We start from the raw sequence: 26,978 nt of genomic DNA, 5'->3' as shown, positions 1-26,978 counted from the left end.
TTTTTTTTGCTGAATATTTGTTTATTTTAAACATTGTAGTCGGTGGATGATGCCTGTAAAAGCCCTTGTCCAGGAGCAGGACTCAATACATTCTTATAGTTTAAAACAATTAAAGAAATACTAAAATTATATATTATGACAATTAAGTATAAGTAGTCATATAAATAATTATAAAAGTATCGATAAATTGAATTAAAAATAATTTTTAGATATTTTCCAACTCCGTTGAAATTTGTCCTTAGTTTTTGTCAACACCGTCAGAAATGAAAAGAATGTAAAAAAATCAGGCATTATTGGGGGGCACCAGAACTTCTGAGGACCCCATGACGTTGTCTTTTCTCTTCCTTTGCTAGGAGGGCTAGTTAGCTCCGGTTAGCTTAAGTTATTCTTTAGTTTTTTCTGTTTTATTCCTAAGTTGTTTGTCACAACCATGATGAGTCAACTCCATAACTGACAATTTACAAAACTTTGATGAAATTTTGCGAAATAAAAGCTTAATTTTGGTATAATGTAAAGATTTCATGGACCTGACGAGCTACAATATGGCCTCCTTCAGAATAACATCATATAAATTGAGGTAGTTTGACATTTCGTCAACTCCATCAGATGTCAACTCCGTCAGAGTTTTTCTGACTCTTTCAGTGAAATTGTTGTCAAATCTCACTTAATTGTGCAACTAATTCATTTTAATGTATTTTACATGAATTGCATTACTTCACATGTACCAAGTTTTTCATTTTACTCACTAGTTTGTCACCACCTTCAGTTCTGTGTCAACTCCGTCATGCACTGTCAACTCCGTCAGATGGACTTTTTCTTGTTTTTTGTTTTAAATAATATTTATTTTATTTCTTGAGAAGCATTTGTCTGTAAATTGAGTAAAATATCACTAATGGGGTATTTTAAAAATCATTTTAGATTTATTTTTGTCAGATGGTGATGACAAAGTTTTGGGTCAGGTCGATTAAAAATGTAATTTTTTAAAAAAAATTCGCAACTGGGAGCCTGTACCTTAGCATCTTCATATTTTCTAAACATTATTTGTCATATTTGCATACATAAGGTTGAGAAATAATTTTTAAAAAAAAATGGGAAAATTAAAACCCATTTTGTCCCTATTCTCAAGAATCACTGAAAAACTAAAATTTAGAGTCCCAACTGATTTATATCAGCTACCCAATGTCCTAGAATAGCGCCCAGGGTGGTGAGCCATATTGGCAATATTAATTGCCTGCTGTCCATTGGAAAACCAGCTCATAACCCTCCCATCCCCTATGTCTCGGTCCCATTTCTGTCACTAACGGTCCATTTATAGAGCTGAAGTTTGTTTTTACGCCTCCGAACCGGGTCAGCGACTCTTGCTTCTGGGCTGCATGCGGAGTTTCCTTTTTCCACTTGGAGACCGCGGCAGCGGGAGGAGGAGGAGGAGGAGGAGGCGGCGGACGACGATCTGGGAGGACCACCGGGCTCCAACATGAGGGGTGATGTGTGGACGGACGGACATGGTTGTGAAACTAATTAGTTCGTGACGTGGGCGAATTGCAGCAAATGCCTAACTATACGTGAAGGAGATTGCAGCCAGGACGCACCGAGTGAGGCAGATTTGGGGCGGGAAGGAGGGAGCAGGTGGGGTGGGGGGAGAGAGAGGGGAAAGCGGGGGTAAAAAAAAAAAAACTGAAGCAGTGGAGTCGGATGGATACGAGGGGACAGAGAGCAGGGGGCCGAGTGTGAGGGGTCCCATCAAGAGGTCTGGAGTCTGCACCGAACCAGCTTCAGGGATGTAGTCGAAGCGGTCTGGAGCTCAGCCCATCCGAGCTCATCATCATGAAGAAGCACTCCGCCAGGGTTGCCCCGCTGTCCGCCTGCAACAGTCCGGTGCTCACCCTCACCAAAGTGGAAGGTAGGGAGAGTCTTTGCCCATTCAGCGGGACTCCGGGACCCCGACCACCGCTTTATCTCACAAAACAGCTACTACAGGCAGGAACGGGGTTAAAAAAAGGGCTTATCGTTAAAAAAAAAAAAAACAAAGACATTAGAGAAATCAGACTGCGACTAAGATATAAAGGCTTTAAATCAACTTTGCACTCTTTCAGTATTTGGACGTCTGAACATTTTTCAAACGACTCCCTCTGATTTCTGTTCAATTTGATCAATAGTCCTTGAAATTAGTCCAAGTCACAAGCTATTTTTTTCCCAGATGCTTGTGTTGGTGTGATGTGCTAAAAACCCTGCTCGTCCTCAGGGAGCGTTTTAAGTTGTTATTGCAGCAGGGATTCCCTCTCATTCTCCCCACCCTTCATCCATCAATGGCTGCAAGTGTAACGAGAATACAGAAGAATATATAACGGCACAGCAGCTGGAACGCGAGCATAGATCCTATGCCTCTTTTTCATGAAATTTTACTGAAAAGAGGTTCAATCTAACAGTGTTTTGATGCTATGATTTGCTGGGACCAGAGAGGCGTACCTCACTTATACATCATCTGATTTCCTCCACTGACTCATGGTTGTGCAATGATGCAGCCTTTTAAAAAATTTCAGCTCAGGGTTTTTGCCTGAGCTGAAAGCAAAAGAAAAAAAAAAAGTTGAGTGGCTGCTGATTTCACAGTGCCGTTAACTGAAGTGTTCTGGGTCATGTTTTATTAAACACATCCAGATTAATACGTTGCAAATGGTACTATTATTTATGTAGAAAAATAGGGGCAAAATTAAGCTCAAAGAAATACTGAGGCAGGTAAATTCTGAAGGATTTGCTCTGAAAGATTGTTGCTTTGGGAATGACCTTTAATCTTCTTTTACTGCAATCTTGCTAATGTTGCCTTTGATTTCTTGTCTATATACTTTGCGGATTATGCAAGTATTTTCTTTTTTATTTGTCAAGCGGTTTGTGCATCATCTTTCTTTCTAAGATCAGCTCCTGCTACAGAGCAACCAGGAAGTAGCCTGCATTTTTAAAGTGTGTGTGTGTGTGGGGGGGGTATTTTACAGAATTGACTTTTTGAGCTTCATAATGTTATTCCCTCATCAAAAACATACCTAGAGTGTTGTTGTGATTCCATCATGCATGTTAGAGGAATCCCTGGATCTCCCATAGCAGCCATTGAGGGGTGTCTAAACATTTGCTCTTACAAAGCGCTGCCTATTTCCACACAGCACCTCCTCGGAGTTGCGGTCTCTGGCCGAGCTTCCGCATCACAGTTGGGCAATCCTGCCTCATCTGATTAACTGGACTCTCAGCCACAGAGATTTTAGAAGATATGCAGTGTCTTGCATCAAATGGCCTGAGCGTCCTTAAGAAATGCAGTGTTTGTGTCCCTTCTTGCAAACTTGCTTTTCTTGTCTAAACTGATGTGCTCCATCACCTCCACCTCTTCTTCAAGGGATTTTTGCAGTGATGATGCCCCTGAGACTTTTGTCCCCTTGTCACATGTTGTATGTGCTTTTTTCAAATGAATAATCCTTTATTAGTTTGGAATCTGTTTGACCACAAAAAACATATCTTATTTTACTTTAAATAAATTCAGGAAATTAAGAGTTAAAGTTCTACCTCGAGCCATACAGAGAAAGAACAAAGCAAGCATGTGAAATGAAATGAAATGAAATGAAATTTTATTCGAACATGATACAAATATAAAAATAAAATAGTGCACAGTAACAAGAAGTGCATAAGAAAGAAGAGAAAATACAGATTTTTTTGTTTTAGTTAACATATCATGCTCAAAATGGGGTAGGAAGAAGTGAAGGAGGAAGGGGATTCCAGTAAGATATGAATAAAAACCCAACTTTTTGCCTACGTTTAATATACATGGGTAAGAATCTGTGTGATAGAAAACAAACGGCACCACGTCTGGATCACACCCTCCTTCACAGCGAAGCATGGTGGTGGCAGTATCATGCTGCTGCAAGGATGCTGTACTTAAGCAGGGAAAGGCAAGTTAGTCGGTGTTAGATGCAAAGATGAGTGGACCTAAACACAAGGCAGTCCTGAAAAAAAAAACCTGCTAAAATTATATACAAAATACATATACACTAACCATTATACACTACTGTGTATAATTTTTTTATCTCTTTACCCCTACAATGCAAGCATTTTGTCCTGTTTGCTGAATAATACACATCACTTCTCACCTCTCTGTCTGCACTCACTGTGTTCGAGAGCTGCAGTGTTGGGGTCTAGATCCGGAAATGTCTGACTGCTTTATTCATAATAAATGACCAGCTGCAAGAATATGAATAAGGAATCCTCATGCAGTTTTAGATGCACACTGCAGAAAATTAACTAATAAAATGCCTGAGCTGTTTACACCATATTCCCTGCTTGCAGTATCTTTGAGGAACCTGCAGAATAATCACAACTGCTGAATTCTTAGCTTATTACTGCAGAATTTCATTAATTTTCAGAACAGCTGAGATATTAGGCTACGGTTCGACAAGCTCCTTCGAACAGAGTTTCCAAAAGTAAACCGAAAGTGACCAAAAAAAGAGAGGAGAAAGAAACATTTCGGGAACATTTATTTAGGGTGATGCTGTATTGTAAACCAGCGAGAGGAGATGTGAACATTCAGCAGCTGCTTTGAAGGAGACAGGAATCACAGGGGGCCATAGCGGATCAACACTCAGCCTGTCAGAGTCTCTGTTGCTTATGTAACACCAGCTTTAAAAAAAAAAAAAAAACTCTCTGTTCTCCTCACTAACAACTTGCACCCAGCTGACAAAAAGTTCCTGTTTTTCCAGTTTGGGGTGTACAGTGGACTCCTTTTTACTTTCTTTTTTTTTGTCTCCAGTTAGCATCCCCACAGGTTTATATGAAATGTGTTCCATCAAATTTGCGGACCTGGAACCAAAGCCAGGGGTCTAATTGGGTGTTTTTCAAAGTCAGACACAAAATTATAGCTTCCCCAATAATGTCAGTAATCCTCATAAGCTCCATGGGGCCAGTCGCATTGTGTACTTTTAGGGAGCATCTGAAACAGACACAGATCAATGATGACACCAGCCTTGGTTGGAAACTCATCTGGAAGACAGCAGCAAAACAATTCAGAGAGATCCATTCTGGGTATATGCTGACATTTTCTCTCGCCCTGGGTTTGATTCAGTGGCATCGTCTGAAATAGTTACTGCCTCCTCTGCACGCTCTGACAAATTCAGTGGCCTGGAGGCGGGGAGGGTGATTATTGATTTCTCTTTAAATGAAAGAGTGTCCTTGGGGAGTGTCTGTGTGTTGTTCCTGTGTTGCTGGAACGAGGGGTAAGAAGTTCATATCAGTCCCTTTAATCTCCATAACTTCATTATACAAGCCTTGAAAGAGAGCAGGCATCTAATAAAGGTGATTCAGCGTTCATGAGTCCCTGAGGATGATGGCCACATTTCACCAGCTGCTGTTCTGTCTCAAGGGTCTCGTGTGTTTTTAGCATGAATTACTGTTTATAGTCAGACTGAAGCAAAGTCAAGCAAATGACAAGGACAGTCATAATTTCACTGCTGCAAACTTACCAATTTTTAAAATCATCTCGATTTACTGCATGACGGATGTCGTTGCTAGTTTAATTAGCCTAAGTTCTAAACTGTGAAGATATTTTGATCAACCCTAAAACATAAATGGCATTATTTCTGCAAGTTTATTTGCATGGAAGAGTGTTTCCAGGAGGTGCTAGCCTGCTAAAGGTTCTTCAAGAGAGGTTCAAAATTTTATTCAGGAACCCAAAACAAAACCTAAAGAAATGCAGACTTCACTGACCTCGGTTAAGGTCAGTGTTCATAAATTATTAATAACAGAGAGTCAAGGCAAAAATATATCATCCACTGTCAAACAAAAGACATAAATATCAATAAACATCTCAATGATCTTTCAGATATTTATTGAGAAAATATTCCATGTGCTAAAGAGGCAAAGCGGAACCTTCTGGAAGGTTTGTCCTTTTACATCTGATGTGAAACTAAGACTGCATCTCAGAAAAAGAGCATCATACCTACAGCCAAACAGTGTTTTATGGGGTTGCTTTGCTTCTTCAGGATCTTGAGGATCTACTGAAACTGGTGGAAGCATGAACTCTGGTCTCGACCAGAAAATCCAGAAGGAGGATGTGTCTGTTTCAGACACTCCCTAAAAGTACATCAGTTTGACCATCAGTTTGTGTCCTTAAGTAGAAGGTTGCCTCTGTCAGACTGCCCCAAGGCAGCTGTGGCTACTATATAGTGTGCCACCATCACTGTGTGAATGCGTTTGTGAATTAACTTTATACAGCACTGTGTATGAATGGTAAATACAAGCCATTTACCATTTATCTGCATTTTTCTGACTGGTTTATATATATGCTTATATATATGCTTCTAGGCTTGGTATGAATAGAACAACTTCAGTATGGCGATGACGTTTCATCTTTCAAAACACATTTTTAGCATCCATACATATTGAAGAAGTATCACAAATATTAGCAGTAATTGCTTTAATTTTGAAGGTTTCTTTTAGAAACACCTTTAAGTAGTTTATCCTTCCAGTCCTTTTGCCTTTTGAGTGTGACTGAAGTTGACTTTGAAGGCAGTCGGTGGAGTAGAAATGAGACTTCTTGTTACAAGTTTAATTTTAAAAGCCAGTGGAACGGGCCCGTTTTGCTTGATAAGTGCGGAATAAATTCGCAATGACAGAACTTCTGACCTTTTTTGGGAGGCCGAGCTTTTGCATATGTTAATCAAATGTAGAATCAGTGCAGAGAATTGGAATAGGACCAAGACATTTATTAATTTGTCATTTATTTGAAGTTTACTGACAAAATTGCTTGTGATCAGAGTTGTATTCGCTACTGCAGGTAAAATGTGAAACGCTTAAAACCGTCAAGCAGAGTCTCACTTCAAAAACATTCAAGTGTCCCTTTAACCCAAGCTGATTTTGCTTTTCTTGTGTTATCACTAGACTTTAGGTGGAAAGAAGAGTAAAACCATCCCTTGGTGAGTCACACACCAGGAGTGTTAGCCTATCCATTATTTTAACAAGGATGTTGTGGCCAATCTTTTAAATATTGATTTGTCATGCAGTGTACCGGGCCTTTTGCCAGTCTATTAAAGTTCAGGGCCTTCCACGGTAATTCACTCCTCTAAGGAACTGCAGGAGAGAGGATTGAATGGGTCAAAGCAGGTAGTGCTGGCGTTTCGGGGGTTTTGTGGAGGGCTAAATACAAATAGATTTTTATGCTATTTTTTTTTAGGTTGTTTCTCTTAATAAAATGCAGAGACCCACTCAAACTTGAGCGAGTTCACCTCTCACACACAAGTGAGTCTTCAAGGAGACACAACATTGACCATTGTCGTCTGCAGACCCAGTTGTTTGCGTCAAGGCAGCGACAAACACAAAGTTTGCTGCCGCTCTAAGAGGAAGTTGCTTCGCCGTCCTTCGAGGCTGAAGGAGAAAGTGATCCAGACTGAAGTCTAGGGGGATCAGTAACACTTGTCCCTCCCTTGTCTGTCCTCTGGGGCCTTTGTCCCCGCAGCCCACGCGGTCAAGCCTATCAGCTGTTTGACGCAGCAGGGTGTGTTTTTAGCTCCTGTGATATGGAGTCAGACAGGCTTGTCAGAAGATCTCGCTTTGTCGTGTTGAACGGGCTCTTACTGACAGGATGGCCTGACCCAGCTGTCAGAGCCAAGTTTTCACAGACCACTTCTGTCTGTCAGAGTCAGACATTACAAAGACAGTGACTGATGTCTGCCGGACTGTCTCTGCTGTGGTAAAACTACAGCTCTTATGTGTAGTCTTAGGCTAACAAACATTTTTGCAGTGATTCACATTTCAAACAAAGATTCACACTCAGACTCGTCTTTCACTCTGTGTTTGTCCTCACCCTCAGAAACGACAAACCTCGTAGGTCAAGCGGGGACGGAAGGATTTTTTTTTTTGTTGTTATTGATTTATTGACTGATGCTGCGTGACAAAGATCAAGAAAAAAATGGCCTGAGTGTCATTTAGAATAATTCTCCTGTAAGCTTAGCTGTAGATTAGAGGTCATGAAGTGGTTATTTGTTGAGGTTTTGACCATTCAATATATTATTTGAGTGCATAACCTCTCAAAAGTGTAATTGTAGCTTAATATGCAGGTTATTATTATTATTATTTTTTTTTTTACATTTTTACACCACTACTAGATGTGCATTGAAAAGTTATGTAATCATCTGGACTGTAGACAATAAAGTTTTATCAAATATTGGAACTATTAAGTCAAGAAAATTGTTCAGACAGTTCAGAGAACATATATTCTCCTTGCACAAGGAAAATGATGTGAAAAATATTGAAGTTGGTGGTAGCACTTGGCAACAGAGTTGGCGAGGTTATCATTAGCTACACCAGCTGGATGTGGCAGAAAGATGAATCGATCTGGAAGTCACAAACCCTCAACTGACCGGAATATGTTCCTCTACTGACCCAAAATCAAAAGGAGTTGGCTCCAGTTCACCCATGAGCCAAAAAGATCTCTGGATTCTGTTCTGTTTTAACCTGGGAAGAGTTTCCTTTTTAAATTAAAATGAGCTCGACAATTTCCATTCTGACGATTCATGTTTTTTTGAAAGGCAATTTTGTTTACAGAGACAAAACAATCCATTTGATTTTAGGTTTCGATTGTGTGTGATTTTTATTTTTATTTAATGTTTTGGTTGTTGTTCTTTATTTTAGATATTTAAAATATCTTCCAGTTCAAGTGTGAAGTCTTCTTTACAAAAATTAAAGTTTACTGGTCTTTGAGAGAGCAAACTTCCATTCGTAGGCCATTATCAATATAATACTGGGAGACGTATCAATATAATACTGGTAGGTCATTATCAATATAATACTGGGAGACGTATCGATATAATACTGGTAGGTCATTATCAATATAATACTGGGAGACGGTTTTAAAATGACAATTTTATCGTTTTTTCGCAATAATTACCGTGACAGGCCTAATCTTGGTACAACACAAGTAATTAAGAAAAATATTTACATTTAGAGCTTTCAATGTATTAATTTCAGTGTCATAAGCTAAGTAAATAGCTATGGCAGGACCTCATGTATTTAATTAGAAGAGTGGCGGTCAGTTCCCCAGGTCAGTTCATATTCATCACCAAGCAGAGCCAGCGGCGAGACAAGGAGAAGTGTTCTTTTGAAGTGTGTAACGGGTGATTGATCTGTTTACACTCATAAATCAGTGAGGCAAAGCGCTGCAGTGCACTCCCGCTTCTATATGGAGTTGTGACCTAGCAGCCAGCTAGATAAAACTCCCTTGTGGATCTATTTCTCCCACTCTCAAAATCTCCAGAAATGTTGCAAGGGCCACCCTGTCTGACCAACACAAGCCTGACGCTACCTCCACACAACGCTACTCAAATGGATCCATGTTCTTGCTTTAGGGGAAGCAGGGCACGACAGAGTGGCGAGTGCCAGGGGTTGCAACCGACTTCTCAGCCTGTCATAACCAAGTTGTCAGATGTGTGAGGCCGGACAGCCAGGCAGGGTTCTGCTGGCACGTTTGGGATTTGCAGCTATCAGCAGGAGAGATCTGCACTGCAGAGGCTGCAAGGGGAGGGAGGAGAACAGACGTAGAAGTGAGGCTGGTTGGGAATCGGGGGGGGGGGGAAATGGGCTTGAAGGGTGGAGAAGAGTTTAGAAAATAGACTAGCTAATGGAAAAAAAATAATCTGAACATCTTCTAGTGTGCTCCTATGAACAAGTAACAAGTATGCTAAAATAAAGCAAACTGATAAGTAAGGATGTAGGATAAATAGATATCTGCAACACATTTTGCCCGAGGAAACCTGAGGGACCTGAACAGATGCAAGTTTGCGCAAGTGGAATTCTTTGTTAAGGGAGGAGAAAATGTCCAGCAGGGCTAAAATAAAATTTCCCTGTGCATAGTAAATCTAGAGAAGTTCTGATTTATAGAAACAGCTGAGAATAGATACCTGAAGAGAAGGAAAAACCATACAGAGCTGTCAGAGCAGATCAGTTTGTGTCTTACTTTCAAGCCAAACACACTCAACCTGTCTCCAGGGATTCCACAGCTTTCTGTTATGATTGATTTAAGTGCGTTTGGACACAAAGTGGTTCAGGTACATGGAGCTGTTGAGTTAAAGATCTCTGTTAATACACCAATGAAAGGTTTTAACCACATTTAGACCTGCTGTACATTCCCAAATGCTCATTTATGAGCTTAGACAATTTGTTCCCACTAGTATTCCACACATACAGTATCCTTGGTGTCACCTTGACAGGAAATGTGTTTATGCACTGATGAGTTCAAAAGATCACAGTTAACAATTTAGCTGTTACATCATTTTTCAAGCGTTTTATTTACAATTAATTGCTTCAAATGGCATTACCGGCAAAGCCTCCTTTTTTTTTTTTTTTTTTTTTTGCTCTGCCAGTCCAGCCATGCAGCTCCATCACACTAATTAGTTCATCCTTACTCCATATTGTTCATCAACAGCACTCACAGTTGGTATGATATGATTAGTCACAGTTGGTGTCAGTGTGAAGTGCATCAGCTTGTGTTTCTGTGATATCAAATAGCAAAAGCATTGAGCAACAATACTGAGTTTTATTACATTTCTCACATTGCAACAACAAAGCAGTGTCTCTCCAGCCCCTCGAGCCTCTTGGTCGTGTCTCTCTTTGCTTTGCAAGGCACTAACTATGTAATAACAGCTGAGAAGCTAATCAGAGGAGCTCCATAAAAGCAATACAAAATGCTAACTTATATTTTGCTTCCCTGTCAGGGTGACTTGAACGTGTGGTTCAGGATGATCAATATTGTTTTCCTGCCGTTTTTATTGCCACGTCACTGGAAAGGGCCTGCTCGGACCCTGAGCGGGCCTGGGGGCTGACTGGATTGGCTGAAGGTTGCATTTGAGAGATTAAGCCTTGGTGCATTATAGAATGGTAGGCAGGAGCAGCAGGATGTGGGACTGGTTCCCAGGAAAGACAAAAACTGGGCAGCACAGACATGAGATGACCTTCAGAAGAAGACAAAGAGGCTTGGAGCTCAGAATAGAGAAACTTAACTCTCATCCTTTTGCACCACACGTACAGACATCCATATTTCTCTTTCTTCATTTGTCAAGGTTTTACTGATTCATCATGTCACAACAAAAACAGACTGTGATTTTGAATTAGGTGTTACTGGTAGCAAAAATGCTCTTGGTGCTTTCATTCCAGACACACTGATTGGATACAAAATCATTTTATTGTATTTTTTTTTTTTTTTTTTTTGTTCTGGCAGCAATACACAAGCAAATTTGAAATACGCTTGCATACATTATGTAGCCTGAGGGTGGGCATGGGGGGAGGGGGGCAGAGAATTAACATTAGAGTTTATAGAGGGAGTTAATTTGTGATGAGATCACCTGGCAAGGTCAGCTGTTCTCAGGAGAATGAGCCGCTTCATTGGGCATGATGGATGACGACTTATGCAGCTCCCTTAAAACATCTCAGCAATGCGCTTAAACAAACAAAAAAAAACTCAAGTGCATTTGGTTTCACAGATTAGATTGATGCAGATTTTTTTTGTCCTACTTTTGCAACTTTCCAATAAGATTTATATTTGTCAACTGAGATTGCCATTGCAGAAGGTTAATCTTGTGCTTTCCGTAAGTTTTGGATCATTATCCTTTTCAAAGATCCAATCATGAATGATTTTCAGTTTTCAAGCAGATGGCAAATGGTTCTTAATTAAAATATTGCTGTACTTTGAGGGTAGTTCATGATCCAATGCACTCTAATACTTTTGAAAAAAGAGCAGACTCTCAGCATCACAGGTTCTCTACCATACTTAACTGTGGCGATCATGTGTTTATTCATCCTTTGCTTCACATCCACCTGGAGTGTTTAGAATCTGACCAAAGTAAGGGTAATTTAAAGTTGGACTAATAATTGTCAATTGATTTATTGTCAGAATAATATGAATAATCAGCTACTATAATAATTATTATCTTAACATCTTAGTTGCATCGAGACATCTAAAAATATGCTGTTTTTATGACAGTTATGCACAAATTCAAAGCAGTTTTTTTCATTGTTCTGTCCCAAATAACTTCTTCATATGGGGAGGTTCTAATGGTTTTTATGCAGATTTTGCACATCCAACATGTACTTGATATATAGCATTGAAACAATAATAGCATGTTAAAAACAATACTTTTTCTCACAGAATAAATTTAAAGCTTAAAATAAGCTACTTGTTTTTAAGTGCGAAGTTATCCCAACAACAGATACATTTGCTTTGATGCTTTTTTATTGATGTTTTGCAGTGGTTCCAGTGTGTGGCAGCTGCCTCCAACTGGACAAGCAGCTAAAAGCAAAGGCTTAGTTGAATGTCCTGTTCTTTCTGCACAAAATACCATTTTTACAGCATTGCGCTCGTGTAAGTTAGAATCATTCTTATCTCACTGAAGCTTGTTTAAGTGTGTTCGGTATTTCAGTCAGGTGCACACAGCAGAGATGAATCAGCTTATTGTCTCCTGCAGCTCTTCATCACTCTTTAAACCCTATCAGGAACATACTCCATTTTAACGTTTTGGAAGGCGGCCATAGAAGATAAACGGATCTTATTATAAAGCTGCATTGAAACAAAACCGCCGTTGGGTTGCTGTGTGCTGTTTGCTTCTCTGTTGCTGTTGCTGGAGACATATGGTTGACTGATAGTCACAAGACAGTCATCATGAATGTGTTAAAATTCATTTGAATAGAAAGTTTTGATGTGGATAATGTGACACAATTGTGAAGAAAATAAAAGCGAGAGCGTGTTCATAGGGGCTTCCCTGCTATGCAAATCCTGGCCTCTCTCCAAGCGACATTTCTTTGCTGAGATGTACCAAAACCTGGATGTGCATGACGAAGCCCTATACTGTTACAGTTTAGGGTTTATGGAGACGTCTTTGCGTGTCTACTTTCAGGTTGAAGTTGCTTGCACAGTCAGACATGGGCAGTGGATTTGAACATTCCTCTCTGAAGATTTTTTTTTTATACCATATAATGGTGGATTTTAAATTCCTTTGAAATCCCATTATAGACTCATAAGATACTACTATCCTCCAGGGCTTCAGAGGATACTAGTACTCTTTTGACCACACCATGGTGCTCTCTTTCAACAGTCAGGACTTACTTCAATCTTTATTTTTGTTAATATTTTTAGGAAGACGTGCAGGCTGTCTTTTGGGGTCCATAATTTTCTTTCCATAACTGTTTTTATTTTTTGTTTTACTTTGTTTACATTCTTTTCTTTACAAATACTATTCCTCAACTATAGCTGAACTGCTTAAAAGAGGCTCACAGTTGCAGATCTGTAAGCTATCTTAAAGGATAAATGCAATGAAATAATCTAGGTAAGCAGATCTGAAGCAGCATAGTGTGTGTGTGTGTGTGTGTGCGTGCGTGCGTGCGTGCGTGCGTGCGTGCGTGCGTGTGTGTGTGTGTGTTGGATGATAGACACCAGGATTTATTGAAGACATATGGAGGCTGTTACGTTTTTTGACAGAAAATGGAAAAGTTAAAAGGTGCTGTGTGTGCATGTGTCATTGTTGGCTTGTACAAACACACATGCGCCCCCGCCCCTACCGTATACAGGAGAGGAGGTTTTGGATTAGATATCAGATCTGTCCTCTTTTGTCCTCTGTTTGGCTGATGCCTGTCAGGCTTGATTATCATATTTTTAACTCAGACGTTTGATTACTTTCAAGTTCATATAAACCACGGAAGTAGCTATTCTTATCGGGAAAGACGTAATAGTGAGTGGTGCAGGACACACACAATTAACACCTCTTCTTCTAGTTTGACTGCAAGAATAACTGCAACTATAACCGTTTGTATTAACTTCGTTTTGTCAAGTTTTACCTACATACTATAAAGCCTTTTATTGTGATTTTTATGTGACATTCCAACATATGGTACTTCGTAATTGTTCAGTACAAGGAAAGTGATGAATTGTTTTCTTTTTATTTTGCTGATAAACATCTGGAAGTTGTGCGATGCATATGTATTCACTGACGTCACGTGAAATAAATTTTGGGCAACTAAATGCCTGCCAACAACCCCTTTATAGTAAATAGAGTCCTGTATGTAATTTGATCTCATTTTATATGTAGTTGTTCATGTGGTCAGATGGGAACACAATTCAAAATGTGTTAGAAAATGTGCATTTCTTCAGCAGGAATGGGAAACTCATTGAAGATAAGGGTTGCAGCGTTACAAATTGTTGAAAATGTCCACGTGATTGTTTAACTTCTTTCTTCTTACGTTTGTCCGTCCACAGGAGAAGACCGGACCAGAGAGAATGTGGTGGGCTCCACAGACGCACAGTCGGCCAGTGCAGCTGGCGGAGAGTCCGGCACCAGCAGGCGGAGGCTACACTGTTGCGTCAGAGTAACAGCCGTGCAGGTGCGGAAGGCCCTGTGGGGGGTCGCCATGGTGATGTGCGTGTGCTCGTCCTGGGCGGGTTCCACCCAGCTGGCCAAGCTGACCTTTAAGCAGTTTGATGCCCCCTTCACGCTCACCTGGTTCGCCACCACCTGGAACTGCCTCTTCTTCCCAGTCTACTACGTCGGCCATTTGTGCAAGAGTCCTGAGAGGCAGACGCCCAGGCAGAGATTGAGGTTGGAAGAATTGCCCTCTGTCAGCAAAAAGAAAAAAAAACAAAAAAAATAACGAGTAAACATAATATCCAAATTTAAAAACTTGTGTGCCAATTTCTGCTTGCCTGAAGCAAAGTTTGAACCCCTACAGCAGGGGTTCCCAAACATTTCCATCCCACTGCCCCAGACTTCACTTCATAGCTGAGTTGACTACAGAGGTTTCATGATTTGACATAGGTATTTTACAGGTATTATTTTCCAGATGTTTGTAGAAGCAGTCTGTATACGTAGGTGATGGATGATTTTGGTCATGGAGGTGATCGCATCATTTGAATTCACTGAGTTTTGGATGGCTGACCCAGTGCTTTATGGCCAAACTTTGTGTTTTAGCTAACAAACAAGCATTCTGTTCCTGTACAAGAAGTAGCTCAGCTCTGCCGTATATAAACCAGCTTCTTTATCATATTGTAGTCCAACTGGCAATATAATCTGTCATCTCCATATTCCCAGTTGGGTGACTTTAGAGATCAAGATGCTTGTTGAAAGAGGCATTAGCTCTGTACGTCCGACACAACTTTATGATGTAAATCTTCCTTGTGGGAATGCAACCTCTCAACTGGAGCTGATCTGCTCTGACTGTGAAGTGTTTCATCTGCTTAGGTTTCCTCTCAGACCATTAACAGAAACATGGGCACGACATGTAGGACAAACACAGTTCAAAGCTAGATAAATAATAATCAAAAACAATCTAATCTTTAAATCCAAATTTCGATTAATTGAAATTTGATGAGGTCTCACTCTGCATTGTTTTTAGAAACTACACCTGAAATACGATCACTTACTAGAGAGAAATGTTTTAATTAGATTTGCGCACGTGTTTATCAAGATATCATTGCACAACGTAAGTTGATCAGTTTGTAAAAGAAGATTAAATTAGATGTGTACAATTAGCAAATACGCAGCTAAGCGCTTCTCTACGATACCTGCTGTGGTATAAATGCCCCTGTTTTGTCTTTTATCAAGAGCCAATTAGCAATCTTTTAACATGTTGATTGAAGCAGCCTTTTCTGTTTGCAATCCGCTAACACAGAGGTCAAAAATTTGCAAAGAAATTGAAAGTGCAGAAGGCACATTAGGTTGAAAAGAAGCGAACAATGAAAAATGAAGGATTGCAAGAAGCTTAGAGGCCGCAGGTGTTTTGAGACTCCACTATTTCTTTTATTATCCCCATGTTCTGACTCTACTTCATCTTCTCTAATTTTATCCTTTTATATGCAGCGCTTTGAGGAAAGTCCAAAAAACGCTGAGCTTAATATTGTCGTTAAAGGTTGTTTTAGATTTCTTTATGGAAATGTGCACAGTGCAATAACTTATTCCTGTGGCATTTCAAATAAATGAACACAATGGATTCGAGCTATTTCCACACAGGATTTGCCCCGGTTCCACGCATACAAGTGAAAGCAATATTTCATGTGTGTGTGCAAAAATATGAATCCATATTAAATTTCTTTCCATAAATCTTGATGTACCAGACATCATTTGATTTGCCGCTTACTCTAAATTGGCAACTCAAGCTTAGAGGCACATTTTTAATATATACATTTCTACCAAAATCCAGAGATTTTGTTTATGCCAGAAATAAGATTTTCCACAGGTATGGATATTTAGAATCACCACATAAGATTATTTGCCATCTTATAAAATAAACCATGCAGTTGAAGGATGGAGTGTAGACTTTGCTTCAGATGTTGGACCTTCATCAAAACACTTCTGGAGGTGTTTTTATCAAAAACTAAACGTGATGATGAAAGTCAGCTTTTTTGTGGTAAGAAACTTCTTCCTCTTATCAAATTCATTTTTATTTGTTTTTAATGATCTGTAGCCCATCCAACCCAAGTTGTAGGTAAAACTAACATATGTTAACTCCTTAGACAATTATATCTGCGAACTTGAAAACAGAGTTGACTCCTACGAACTGGTACAGCCTCAAACTCTTTGCGATGAAAATCTAGAAAGTAAGACCTGCATTTGTATTTTTCTCCATTTTCGATTGCAGGTCTTTGGCTGCATGTCTCAGCCAGGTTTGAACATCTAGACACTGATTTTTTTTATTTTATTTTTTTTTTCTTCAATTCGTCTTTGCAAAATAACTAAAACTAATTCAGACTGGCGGTAAACATTATTTTAAAAGTCTTGCCAAAGATCCTCATTGGGATTTAAGACTGGGCTTTGACTGGACCACTCAGAATCACAAATATGATTTAATCTAACCCAACTGTAAGGTTTTGGGACACAGTATCTCAAAGTTATTGAGTAAATCTCTTTATTTTGAGATTAAATAAAGAATAAAACTAATAATCTTTGATCCTATTCGTGCCCTAAATGTAACGAGAGTCTAAAAAGGAGTCTAAAAAGCTAATTGGATAAAGCAAACAATATGTTTGCTGTAGATGATGTTTATGTAAGTATAATTCTGCTTTTTAAATGACTTAACAACAGTCATTTAAACAGGACCTCACTACGCTGGGGGTTGAGTCACAAAACTCTTCCAATTTATTCACAGTGACAGGAGAAAACGAATTGCTTTGTGGCTTTTGGCAGATCTTATTGTATTTCTAAATGTTTACTTATTTCTCCCTTACACAGTATGATGTGGGACAAAAATCAGTTTGATCAAACTGCTGAGGTGGGAATTGCTATGCACACTCATTGCAGATAAGTCTTTAGGCTACAGTGTGATGAGACCATTTTTTTTCATTTGCATAAATCTTAACCTCAGTTCCAAAGTAGTACTACAGTGCTCTACATTTTGCATTTCTACACAGGGAGTGCTGCAGGTTTTTCGGGGACGAGGGCCTGACCCCCAAGGTGTTCTTCACCAAGGTCGCTCCCTTCGGCCTGCTGTGGATCCTCACCAACTACCTGTACCTGCAGGCCCTCAGGAAGATTAACACAACAGATGTTTCAGCGCTTTTCTGCTGTAACAAAGCCTTCGTCTTTCTGCTGTCCTGGATTGTACTCAGAGACCGCTTCATGGGGGTCAGGGTGAGTGTATTTGATGTTTTCTCATGTGAGAAAACAAGAGAAAACATATTTGCATCAGAAGATGACTGAAAAAGGAAGCTGCAGCATTTAATCGTTTTTAAAGTTTTTGTTTTTGTTGTTTTTTTTTAATTGTCGTTAAAGTGACTCTTTGATGTAAGGAGTGACTCACAAAATTCCCCAAAAATCCTTGAGCTATTTTTACATCAGCATCTATGAGTAAATCCATTGTCTCCTGGAATCTACTGAGTCAAGTGATCCTAATCTTTTAATTTAGTGTTTCCTGGTTTTTATCTTGCAAAATAATGTTTTTCACGGATTTGTATTAAGACCAAATCATAATATGTGCAGTCAAAAATAGAGAAAGCAATTGGTTTATCTTACTTATGGTTAGCACAGATAAACATGTTCTTCTAGATTAAATCTATTTCATGATGCTTAGAGAAGAGACATGGAATTATATTCACAGCATAAAAATTTGCAGCTCCTCTCTTCTCCTTCTTCACATCTTCGTGCTCCAGGCTAACAGTGCTGTGGAAAATATTTTGCCCTTTACAAATTTCTTCAGTTTTATTTGTCACACCTAAGTAGTTAGATTAACAAGCAGATTGTAATAATAAAGGTAACAAGAGTAAATATAAAAAGCAGTTTTTAAATAATTATTTCATTTATAAAGAGAAAAACGATCTCCAAGCCAATATGGCTCTGTGTAAAAAATGTATGTTTCTGGTTCAGTTTCATAAGTCTAACTACATCCCGTTTACTGTCTGAATTGTAATTTACTTACTCAAATAGAACTTGTCTGACAACATGGAGTAGAAAGAATGTAGATCTCAAAAAGTAACACATCATGTCTCGATCTAAAAGAACAATCAAGAACAAAGTTATTTGTCATATTTGTCAGTATGAAAAGGTTTACAAAGCCATTTCTAAGGCTCTGGGACTGCAGCAAACAACAGTGAGAGCTACTATTCACAAATGCAGAATGCATGGAGCCATAATAAAACATGTTTCAGGAGCAGCCGATCTAGTAAAATTATTCAAAGAGCGCATCAATGACTCATACAGGAGGTCGCAGTTATAACCCAGACAACTTCTAAATAATTGCAAGCCTCACCTGTTACAGTTAAGGTCATCATCCAAGTCAACACTTAGAAAGAAGCCATTGCTGCCCAAAACGAACAGGAAAGCCCTTCTCATAGTTGCCAAACGTTAATTAATGGAACCACAAATTCATTCCAGAATATTCTGAAGGAAAGTGTCAAACCATCAGTTCAGGATCTTAAGATTAAAACAAGCACAAAGTTTGGACTTGAATCTAATTAAGATATTGTAGCATGACGTTGATTATTCAGTTCTTTCTTGAAAACGTTCCGGTGGGGCTGAATTAAAGTGATTCTGCAAAGAAGAGAGCCCCAACATTCACTTCACAGTGATGTACACCAACCATTGCTAGAAAACCCTTGATGGCAGTAGCTGCTGCCATGGGTGGCACAAATAGTTTTTAGCTTTAGAAGAGCAATTACATTTTGATATAGGATACAGGACCATCAAACCCTAACCTTTTTTTTTTCCCCTTTCTGAAATAATTAAAAAATAGCTTTATGTATTTAATCAAGTTATTTTTGTCTGATGATGATAAAATTAGTGTGAATGGAAACACTTATGAAAGCAGAAGAAATCTGTAAAACACTTATTCCACTATATATTCATGTTCAGTTGTGAGAAAGCTAGTTTAGCCTTGCGATGCGTTTGTTTCATAAACATCACAAGTAAAGGCGCTAGAGGACAACCGGATGACCTTCAGTGGACAATCAGCTTCTATTTGTCCCTCTCTGAGCTTTTGTACAATATAAATGGGAACACATTTTATCTTAGCTCTAATTGGAGGCAAAATTAAGATGTTGCCTCCAATGAAGCAAATAACTCTTAAGGCTCTTACTTGGCTGTATGAGTTAAATAAACAGTACTGGAGAGTAGAATGACAGCATGTTCAGTTCACCAATGATCCTGTCTAATTTAATCATGTCTTGCCTGGACAAGAAGAGACAAACAGAAAAGTAAGGGTTGGAGAGTGACGCGTGTCCTTCTCTTTTCCCACTGCACGCTCCTAAACCGCTCACCTCTGCAGACCTTATGCACCCTGCAGAAAGGATTGCCCTTATTTCAATTTTTTCCAAACCCTGACAAACCACCCTATCATTCCCTCATGCGTTCCCCTACTCCCCACTGCCATTATTTGTAATGAAAAGCATCAGTAAGGCAACAGTAAGAATGCTGCTTGACTGCCTCTTATACGTCCTCTCGCTCTGTTGCTTGGCGGTGGAGACTGCAGTGTGTGGAAAGTCTGCGGCAATGCGGGGGATCTACAATGGGTTTGTCACAGAAGAAAGAGAACGATGGAGTGTGCTAAAATGGCCTTGTTTAACAGATGTTAGCGATATGTCGGTGTTATTGTGTCCCTAAAGATATGATAGTAGTCTGTTACCTTCATTTGTGGTAGCAGTGGAGTCACATGTCAGTGTTGTTGCAATATGAAAGATTCATGGGGACCTTTTATGTGAGTTGTGTTTGGGTTTATGTCTTGGAAGGCCGATTTTGTTCATTGTTCACTTACACAGTAACTTGCAAAAGTATTCATAGGAAGTGTTAAGAAATTCACACGAAAGCGGAAATTGAAATGCACGAGTATATACTTGTGCATGCACCTTACTGTTCTGACCCAAACTGATGAAAGATGCCTTAACACTCCAAGGCATTTTGTGCAACATTAGATTGTACTAATAATGTTGAGATTGCTCGAATGCAATCATTGTGCTGTGAGACATTTTTTATTATTTTTTTAAATGGACTTTCTCCTCAAATTTATTAGTTCTTTCCTGTGAGGGTAATACCTATGTTTCCCTTTTTGACAAAGTACAGATCTCAGACCTCGAAGAAATACTCTCTTCCAGACCGTAGTATTCGGATCCGGCATGTTCTGAATTCCCTGTCCTCTGAGGAATTAAACAAAACCTCTTGAAAGAATAACAGAATCATTTTTTCCCCCAACAGTTATCTAATGTAGATATGATAAAAAACACTTTCTTCTGTGTGGGTTAGAGCTTAGTCACGCTGATGAACAGATGGTAGGAAAATAGATTTTCCTACCAGAGGAATAAGTAAACATTCAAGGAACTTCTGCCCCGAGAGACCTGAATCAACCTGGAACAAAAAGCCCAAGCCGGTTCTGAGAAAATAAGCAGCCTCCAAGAAGCCTGGAGAGTCTCTCCATCTTGTCTGATGATGAGGCTGTCTTTTGGCACCCAACCTCACTTTATTAGGATCCTCTCGTGAATTCTTCCAAACTTTTCTTCGGAGACCTGACAGGTGTATAGAAGTCCAAACTATGCACAACTTCTTTGTGTCTATATGTAAACGTTTCAGGTTCACTCCTGGGGCCCTTTCAGTTTAATATCTACTTGCTCTCACTAGCTCAGATTATAGCAAGTTATAATATTAGTTACCTTAGCTAAACTACAGTGTCAACAGATGGGATTTGAACCCAGGACCTTCTTCCTGTAAGGCAACAATGGTGACAACTGTGCCTCCATACAGCTCCAGGCATTCTACACTTTTAAAACTTTATTTCTAACTTAATTAGGACAAAATACTTTTCCTTTCACTTTGCAATTTTGGTCTAACTTGTGCTGGTCTGTCAGATAAACACCCATATCCAATACTGTTTGTGCCAGTAAAGGTAAAGTCTTGCTTGCTTTTTTGTTGTTGTTTTTTTGCGCTTCTGACGAAACACTTGTGCTGAAACATCTTTCATTGTTGCTGATCCGGCAGGCAAACTGGCGTTCACTAAAATGAAACGTACTGCTGTGACTGACAGGCAGCCTGCAGTGCGGGAAGAGCAATTTTGCCAAAAGAGAGAAAAAAAAAGTGGCTCGGGGCTACGGCCAAGCAAAAACACACGCTTCATTTATCTTCCTGACACCTTCTTAACGCAAGAGCTAATCCACTCAGCTGGGCTCCACCGTGTGCCCGGCTCCGACTCCTGCTTTTTGTTCAGCTCCAGGATGAAAACAAAACATGTGACAGACACAAATGAGTGATGCTTATTTGGGTACATCCAGGCCGACTGTGAGCGGGATGAAACAGATGATCTGGTGTCATTCTTGGAGGCATGTTAATCATAAAGGCAGGGAGTGGGAGAAGTGTAGTGGGGGACTGCCTGATCGTGGCGGCGTGTTTGGTTTGTAATCACTCTGGCAGTGCAGTGGAAATCAATGTCAGCGCTGTAGAAGCTGCTGCTTGTGTACTTGAAAGCTCTCGCACTGCGAACCCAAGAATCTGAGAAGCGTGACTGAATCAGATACTTTCTGCAAACAAACCGCAACTCAGGCCTTATTAGATTTTTTTTTTTTGCATACCCTTGTGGGGGCATTCTCTCAAAGATAAAGAGCAGGTGAAACCTTCTGGGGCCCCAAACTGCAGTAAAAGATTCATTATCATAATTACTAAACTAGATAACGTGTCGCCCATCCGTAACTCACTGCTGCTCTGTCTCTCCACAGATAGTAGCAGCTATCTTGGCCATAGCAGGCATCGTCATGATGACCTACGCTGATGGGTTTCACAGCCACTCAGTCATCGGCATCACTCTGGTCGTGGCATCTGCTTCAATGTCAGCGCTCTACAAGGTAGACTCTGTTTTCATTCAATCAAAGCACAGATTCACCGAGTCGAAAGGCTTTTATTGATATATTTGGCCTCAAAGGAGCAAACATTCAAAACGGCTTTGCATATTTCATCTGGCTTATTTATGAAATCCTCCTTAGGTGGCAGAAGAGAGGAAAAGATTATAGTGTAAAAGCCTCATGATAAATTCAGTCTTTATTGCAGTAACAACATCTCACACAGAAATCTAGCAAAATCCAAATGTAGTTCATTCTTTTAGAGAGAGGAAAGAAATCCATGTTATTAATAGCTTTTAATAAAAGCAACACTGGCACAACTATTGATACCCGTGATGACAAAGCCTAAAAAATGAACAGAACTGAAGAACTGTTTCTAATCTTGCCCTGCTTTTATAATTCAATGAGAGCTTGGGTACCTGTAATTAGTCTTGACTCTTTCCTTGGGGTATAAATATTACATGACACAGAGACCCATTTCTTTTAGCCACCGGCCACAAGGCCAGATTAGGACCTCAATGTATTTTTAACCACACACAGTGAGTCAGATGGTAAAAGAGGTACAGAGCAATAGCGTAGGTCACCTAGTCTCCAAAATAACAGTTGGACTCTAAACCAACTGGTTATTTAGGAGTCACAACAGAAAAAAAAATTGAATAAATACAAATATTTTCACACATTCAAACTTTCAATCTTTTAACTTGAACTTCGAGCTTTGATTAGATGAGACTAAGATTGAGCCATGAACAAAATGACACATGATGCCCAATGCTAAGCATGGTGGAGGATGCTTAATACTGTCGGCATGTTTTTTTTCTCTTTTACTCTCACTAACACCTTGGTGCGGTGCAGGAATACCATAACAGCTTAAAGAAAAACTGAAAGACCCTACCTCCTTGGATTTTTCAGTGGAATGTTTAGTCTAAATATATCACTGAATCAACAATCAACACAGTATAAAAGGAGCCTTCTTGCATGCACATCTCAGTTTGCAGATGCTAATCCTATAAAATCTGTGGGTGGTGATCTGTAGAGAAATGACAATGTACAGAGATTATGTGAAGAGGAAAGGGCAAAGTGAGATCATTCCACTGCAATAAAATGTGAATTTCTGTGAGAGCCAGCAGACAGAGGTTTGTGATATATTTGATGAGGATTGCTGGCTTCAGGCTGAAGATCTGATCTAAGGGGACAGAAAGCCACATTTTGAGTTTCTTCTCTCCCACCCTGCTGTCTTTGTTGCCTAATGTGATACAAAGCAGCAGACATAACATGGCAGGTAGTTGGCAGGCAAACCCTCTGTAACACCCTTCAGCTCTATAAAGTGGGAGAGTTTTTTTTTTTTTTTTTTTTTTTTTCAAACACATTTCCCCTCTCATGTATCCTCAGGTACTCTTCAAGATGGTCCTGGGTAGTGCCAAATTTGGAGAGGCTGCACTCTTCCTGAGCATTGTCGGAAGCGCCAACTTTGTTTTCATCAGCTTTGTGCCAGTAATCCTGTATTTTACTCATGTGGAGTACACTGGCTCACCTGCAGATATCCCCTGGGCCTACCTCTGCGGAGTAGCAGCCTTGCTTTTTGGTAACAAGACAAATATGAGATTTTCATGCAAAACTAAGAGTTCTCCTTCACATTCTCAATGCGGAACGTATTTGTAATATGTTTTCTCCCAACAGCTTTCAACATCCTAGTGAACTTCGGCATTGCAATAACATACCCAACATTAATTTCCCTCGGCATTGTCCTAAGTGTCCCTGTGAATGCCAGTAAGTGCCTCAACCTTTCATCCAGTCCTGAATCTTCAGATTTGATTACATTTTAAAATGTTGTGCGTTTGGAGTTCATAAATATACTCTTAATGCCAGTTTAAGTGCCAGCGATATGTTTATATACATGTGTAGCTGTTAATTAACATTTACTGATTTTATTGACGCACTTGTACCACACCTTCCACTAAAGAAACATTAAAACAGGTGATGAAAGAGTCCGCTTAGTGGACCAATCAGGTACTACAGTAATATGTGTCAATGCGGTGTCCTCGTCTATGGTGTAGTCCTCTGTAGACATTAACATTTTGAGGGGGAAAAAAACCAAACAGCAGAAATTTGTGGAAGTTGATGCAAATACATGCTTATAGTCCTGCATTAACACATTCTTGTTTGATTTCCCAGTGGTTGACCTCTACACCTGTGACATCAATTTCAACACGGTGCGCCTGATTGCTGTGTTCATCATCTGCCTGGGATTCCTCATGCTGCTGCTGCCAGAGGACTGGGACCAGTGTATCATCCGGCTCACTACAAAGCTGCGTAAACGGGACGACCCGGCCGAAGTTGCCGGGGAGACGGGCGCCAACGCAAGCCTCAACTGGAGAGGGAGAGGCAGGAGCTCCCTGTCAACATACGCACGTTGACTCCATTATAACTAAACGGGGAACATTAACACATCTGATCTGGCTAGTGGCCTACATTGTGTTTCGCGAAGCTACCATAGGTTTGGACTGTGCTGTGATCAGACAATTCAACAAAGGGAGAGAGATACCAGAGCCTCAGAATCCATAGGAATTAAACAAATTCTCAGCTTTGGTTTTTTTTGTTTGTTTTTTTTAACTTAAAAACGGTATCAACTATGACTAAAGTCTCACTGTTGCGGAACCTTTAAGTTCTTCTAATTATTCATCATATCCTTAAAAAAGACTTGCCAGCTTGCCTGATCAATTCCAGTAACGAAAGAAAGAAAGAAAGAAAGAAAGAAAGAAAGAAAGAAAGAAAGAAAGAAAGAAAGAAAGAAAGAAAGAAAGAAAGAAAGAAAGAAAGAAAGAAAGAAAGAAAGAAAGAAAGAAAGAAAGAAAGAAAGAAAGAAAGAAAGAAAGAAAGAAAGAAAGAAAGAAACATGACAGGTTCGCATTGACTCACATTTTGATCCAAAGAAAAATGCCTGAGAACAAAAGAAATCCCTTCCTGCCTTTTGTGTACTGTACATAGCTATATTTCACACCTTGGAAAGCCCGGGGAGTTGTGGACCTAATAGGCTCATTTGGTGTGAGGAGATCTGTCTTATCATCTGAGGATCAATTGGCGCTAAAAACACATCCTTTCAAAACGCCTTTCTTTTGGATTAGCACAGAAGAGCTACTTTTAAACTCCATCCTGTGGGTCTGGGCTTTCATGGGGTTAATCTCCCACAATCATTGCTCACATGCCGATATGGCCAACATGAAAGTGTCTTGGAAAAAAATCGAAATTTTTTCCACATTTTGCCAAATTACAACCACAGGAGGGGGTTCATTTGTGTTCTGACACTCCCTGATTCAATACTCTACAATACTAAGGCTTTCCAGCGTAACCCAATCTCAGTCACACTGAGTTTTCCCTGGCCCTTAAATTCCCATGGCCCTTCAGATTATGGGAATTGTGTTTCCAGGGTGATGCGTAGTGCTTGCGCCAGCAGTGTATCCTTTTCCCTTCACCTACCAATAATGTGCTACTTTATTTTTATCTATACCATAAAATCCCAATAAAATGGATTGTGGTTGGAATTTGACAAAATGTGGAAAGGTTCTAGAAATAAGAATACCTTTGCAAGGGACTGTATTTAAACCAGTATATTCTCATTCAGTGCATGAGATACACAATGTTTGGTTGCTAGATATATATGTGCTTCAAGAAACCCAGACAATAGGTTTGGTTAAAAGCTTACTTTCAAACCAGCAGCCAAAATGAAAACTAACCAGTTATTAAATCTGAACATGAACAAAAGCAATCCCCGAGCTTCTTAATATAACACATTACACCTTTTAGACTTTTAGGCTGTCCTATAGAGCTACGACAGTTTTGTTTCTGGAGAAAACAACAGATGGTAACAATCTATCTCACTGTGACTTTAGGAGAGAGTTTATAAAACATGGCTTGGATTTTCTCCAGCTTTTCTACAAAAGTAAAGTATATCATTTTGATTTATTTTCATTGACCATATTTCAAACATTCGCATCTTTTGGGAAAAGGTAAACAGGAGAGCAAGTGAGGCCCTCGCCTTGTGAAGCGACACGTGTGAACTCTGCCTTGTTGTGAATGTATGAATATCACACTACACACGCTCATTATGAGCTGCTCTGTTTAATACAGTGCTACCAGACTGCTGCAGAGAGATACACTTTATTACGACTCTCCTTGTCCTCATCTGGATGAGTTATTGCTTTTTTTTTGTGTGTGCGAGGGGACAATTTCTTGATGTATTGCTGAAAACTTTTTATATCGCTTTTTGCATTCAGTTGCTGACTCACCTCAAGGACCTCTAGGAGAAAAAAAAAATCTGACGACAGATAACCACAGAACGAGCATGTACGTACCAGCTGAAATGTCCACTTCACTGCATTATTATTTTTTATTTTTTATTTTTTGCAATACAGTACATTTAGCACTGTTTCCCATTGTCATTTTCTATGGCAATAAATAATTATATTGTATTCCTCTGGAATTAACGCAAGACTTAAATGTAAACCTTTGTAAGGAATGATTTTTACACTAAGATGATGCAACATATGGTTATATCACTTCTGAGGAGGAAATATTTAGAGCGTGAATAAATGATGGATTTGTTAGATATGCTACTGAGTGTCTTCAAGTGTAATCACATGATGTAAGATATAAAAAGATTTGTTTTTGATAA

The 26,978-nt window shown here is 39.5% G+C and overlaps 1 protein-coding gene across 1 annotated transcript; it reads left to right on the top strand.

Annotated features, from left to right (window-relative positions):
- Positions 1 to 244: 244 nt before the first annotated feature.
- On the top strand, positions 245 to 26,978 carry slc35f3b (solute carrier family 35 member F3b). Its single transcript, XM_014983154.2, has 7 exons — positions 245 to 1,900; positions 14,267 to 14,606; positions 17,411 to 17,630; positions 22,190 to 22,315; positions 23,699 to 23,891; positions 23,987 to 24,076; positions 24,482 to 26,978. The coding sequence occupies exons 1-7, from the start codon at positions 1,825 to 1,827 to the stop codon at positions 24,721 to 24,723; spliced, it is 1,287 nt and encodes a 428-aa protein (XP_014838640.1). The 5' UTR covers positions 245 to 1,824; the 3' UTR covers positions 24,724 to 26,978.

The sequence above is a fragment of the Poecilia mexicana genome, unplaced genomic scaffold (assembly GCF_051168715.1).
Source record: "Poecilia mexicana isolate PSO_F unplaced genomic scaffold, ASM5116871v1 scaffold_15, whole genome shotgun sequence".
NCBI lineage: Eukaryota > Metazoa > Chordata > Actinopteri > Cyprinodontiformes > Poeciliidae > Poecilia > Poecilia mexicana.
Note: the sequence above shows the minus strand (reverse complement) of the source record. Positions and strands in the feature narration are given on the sequence as shown.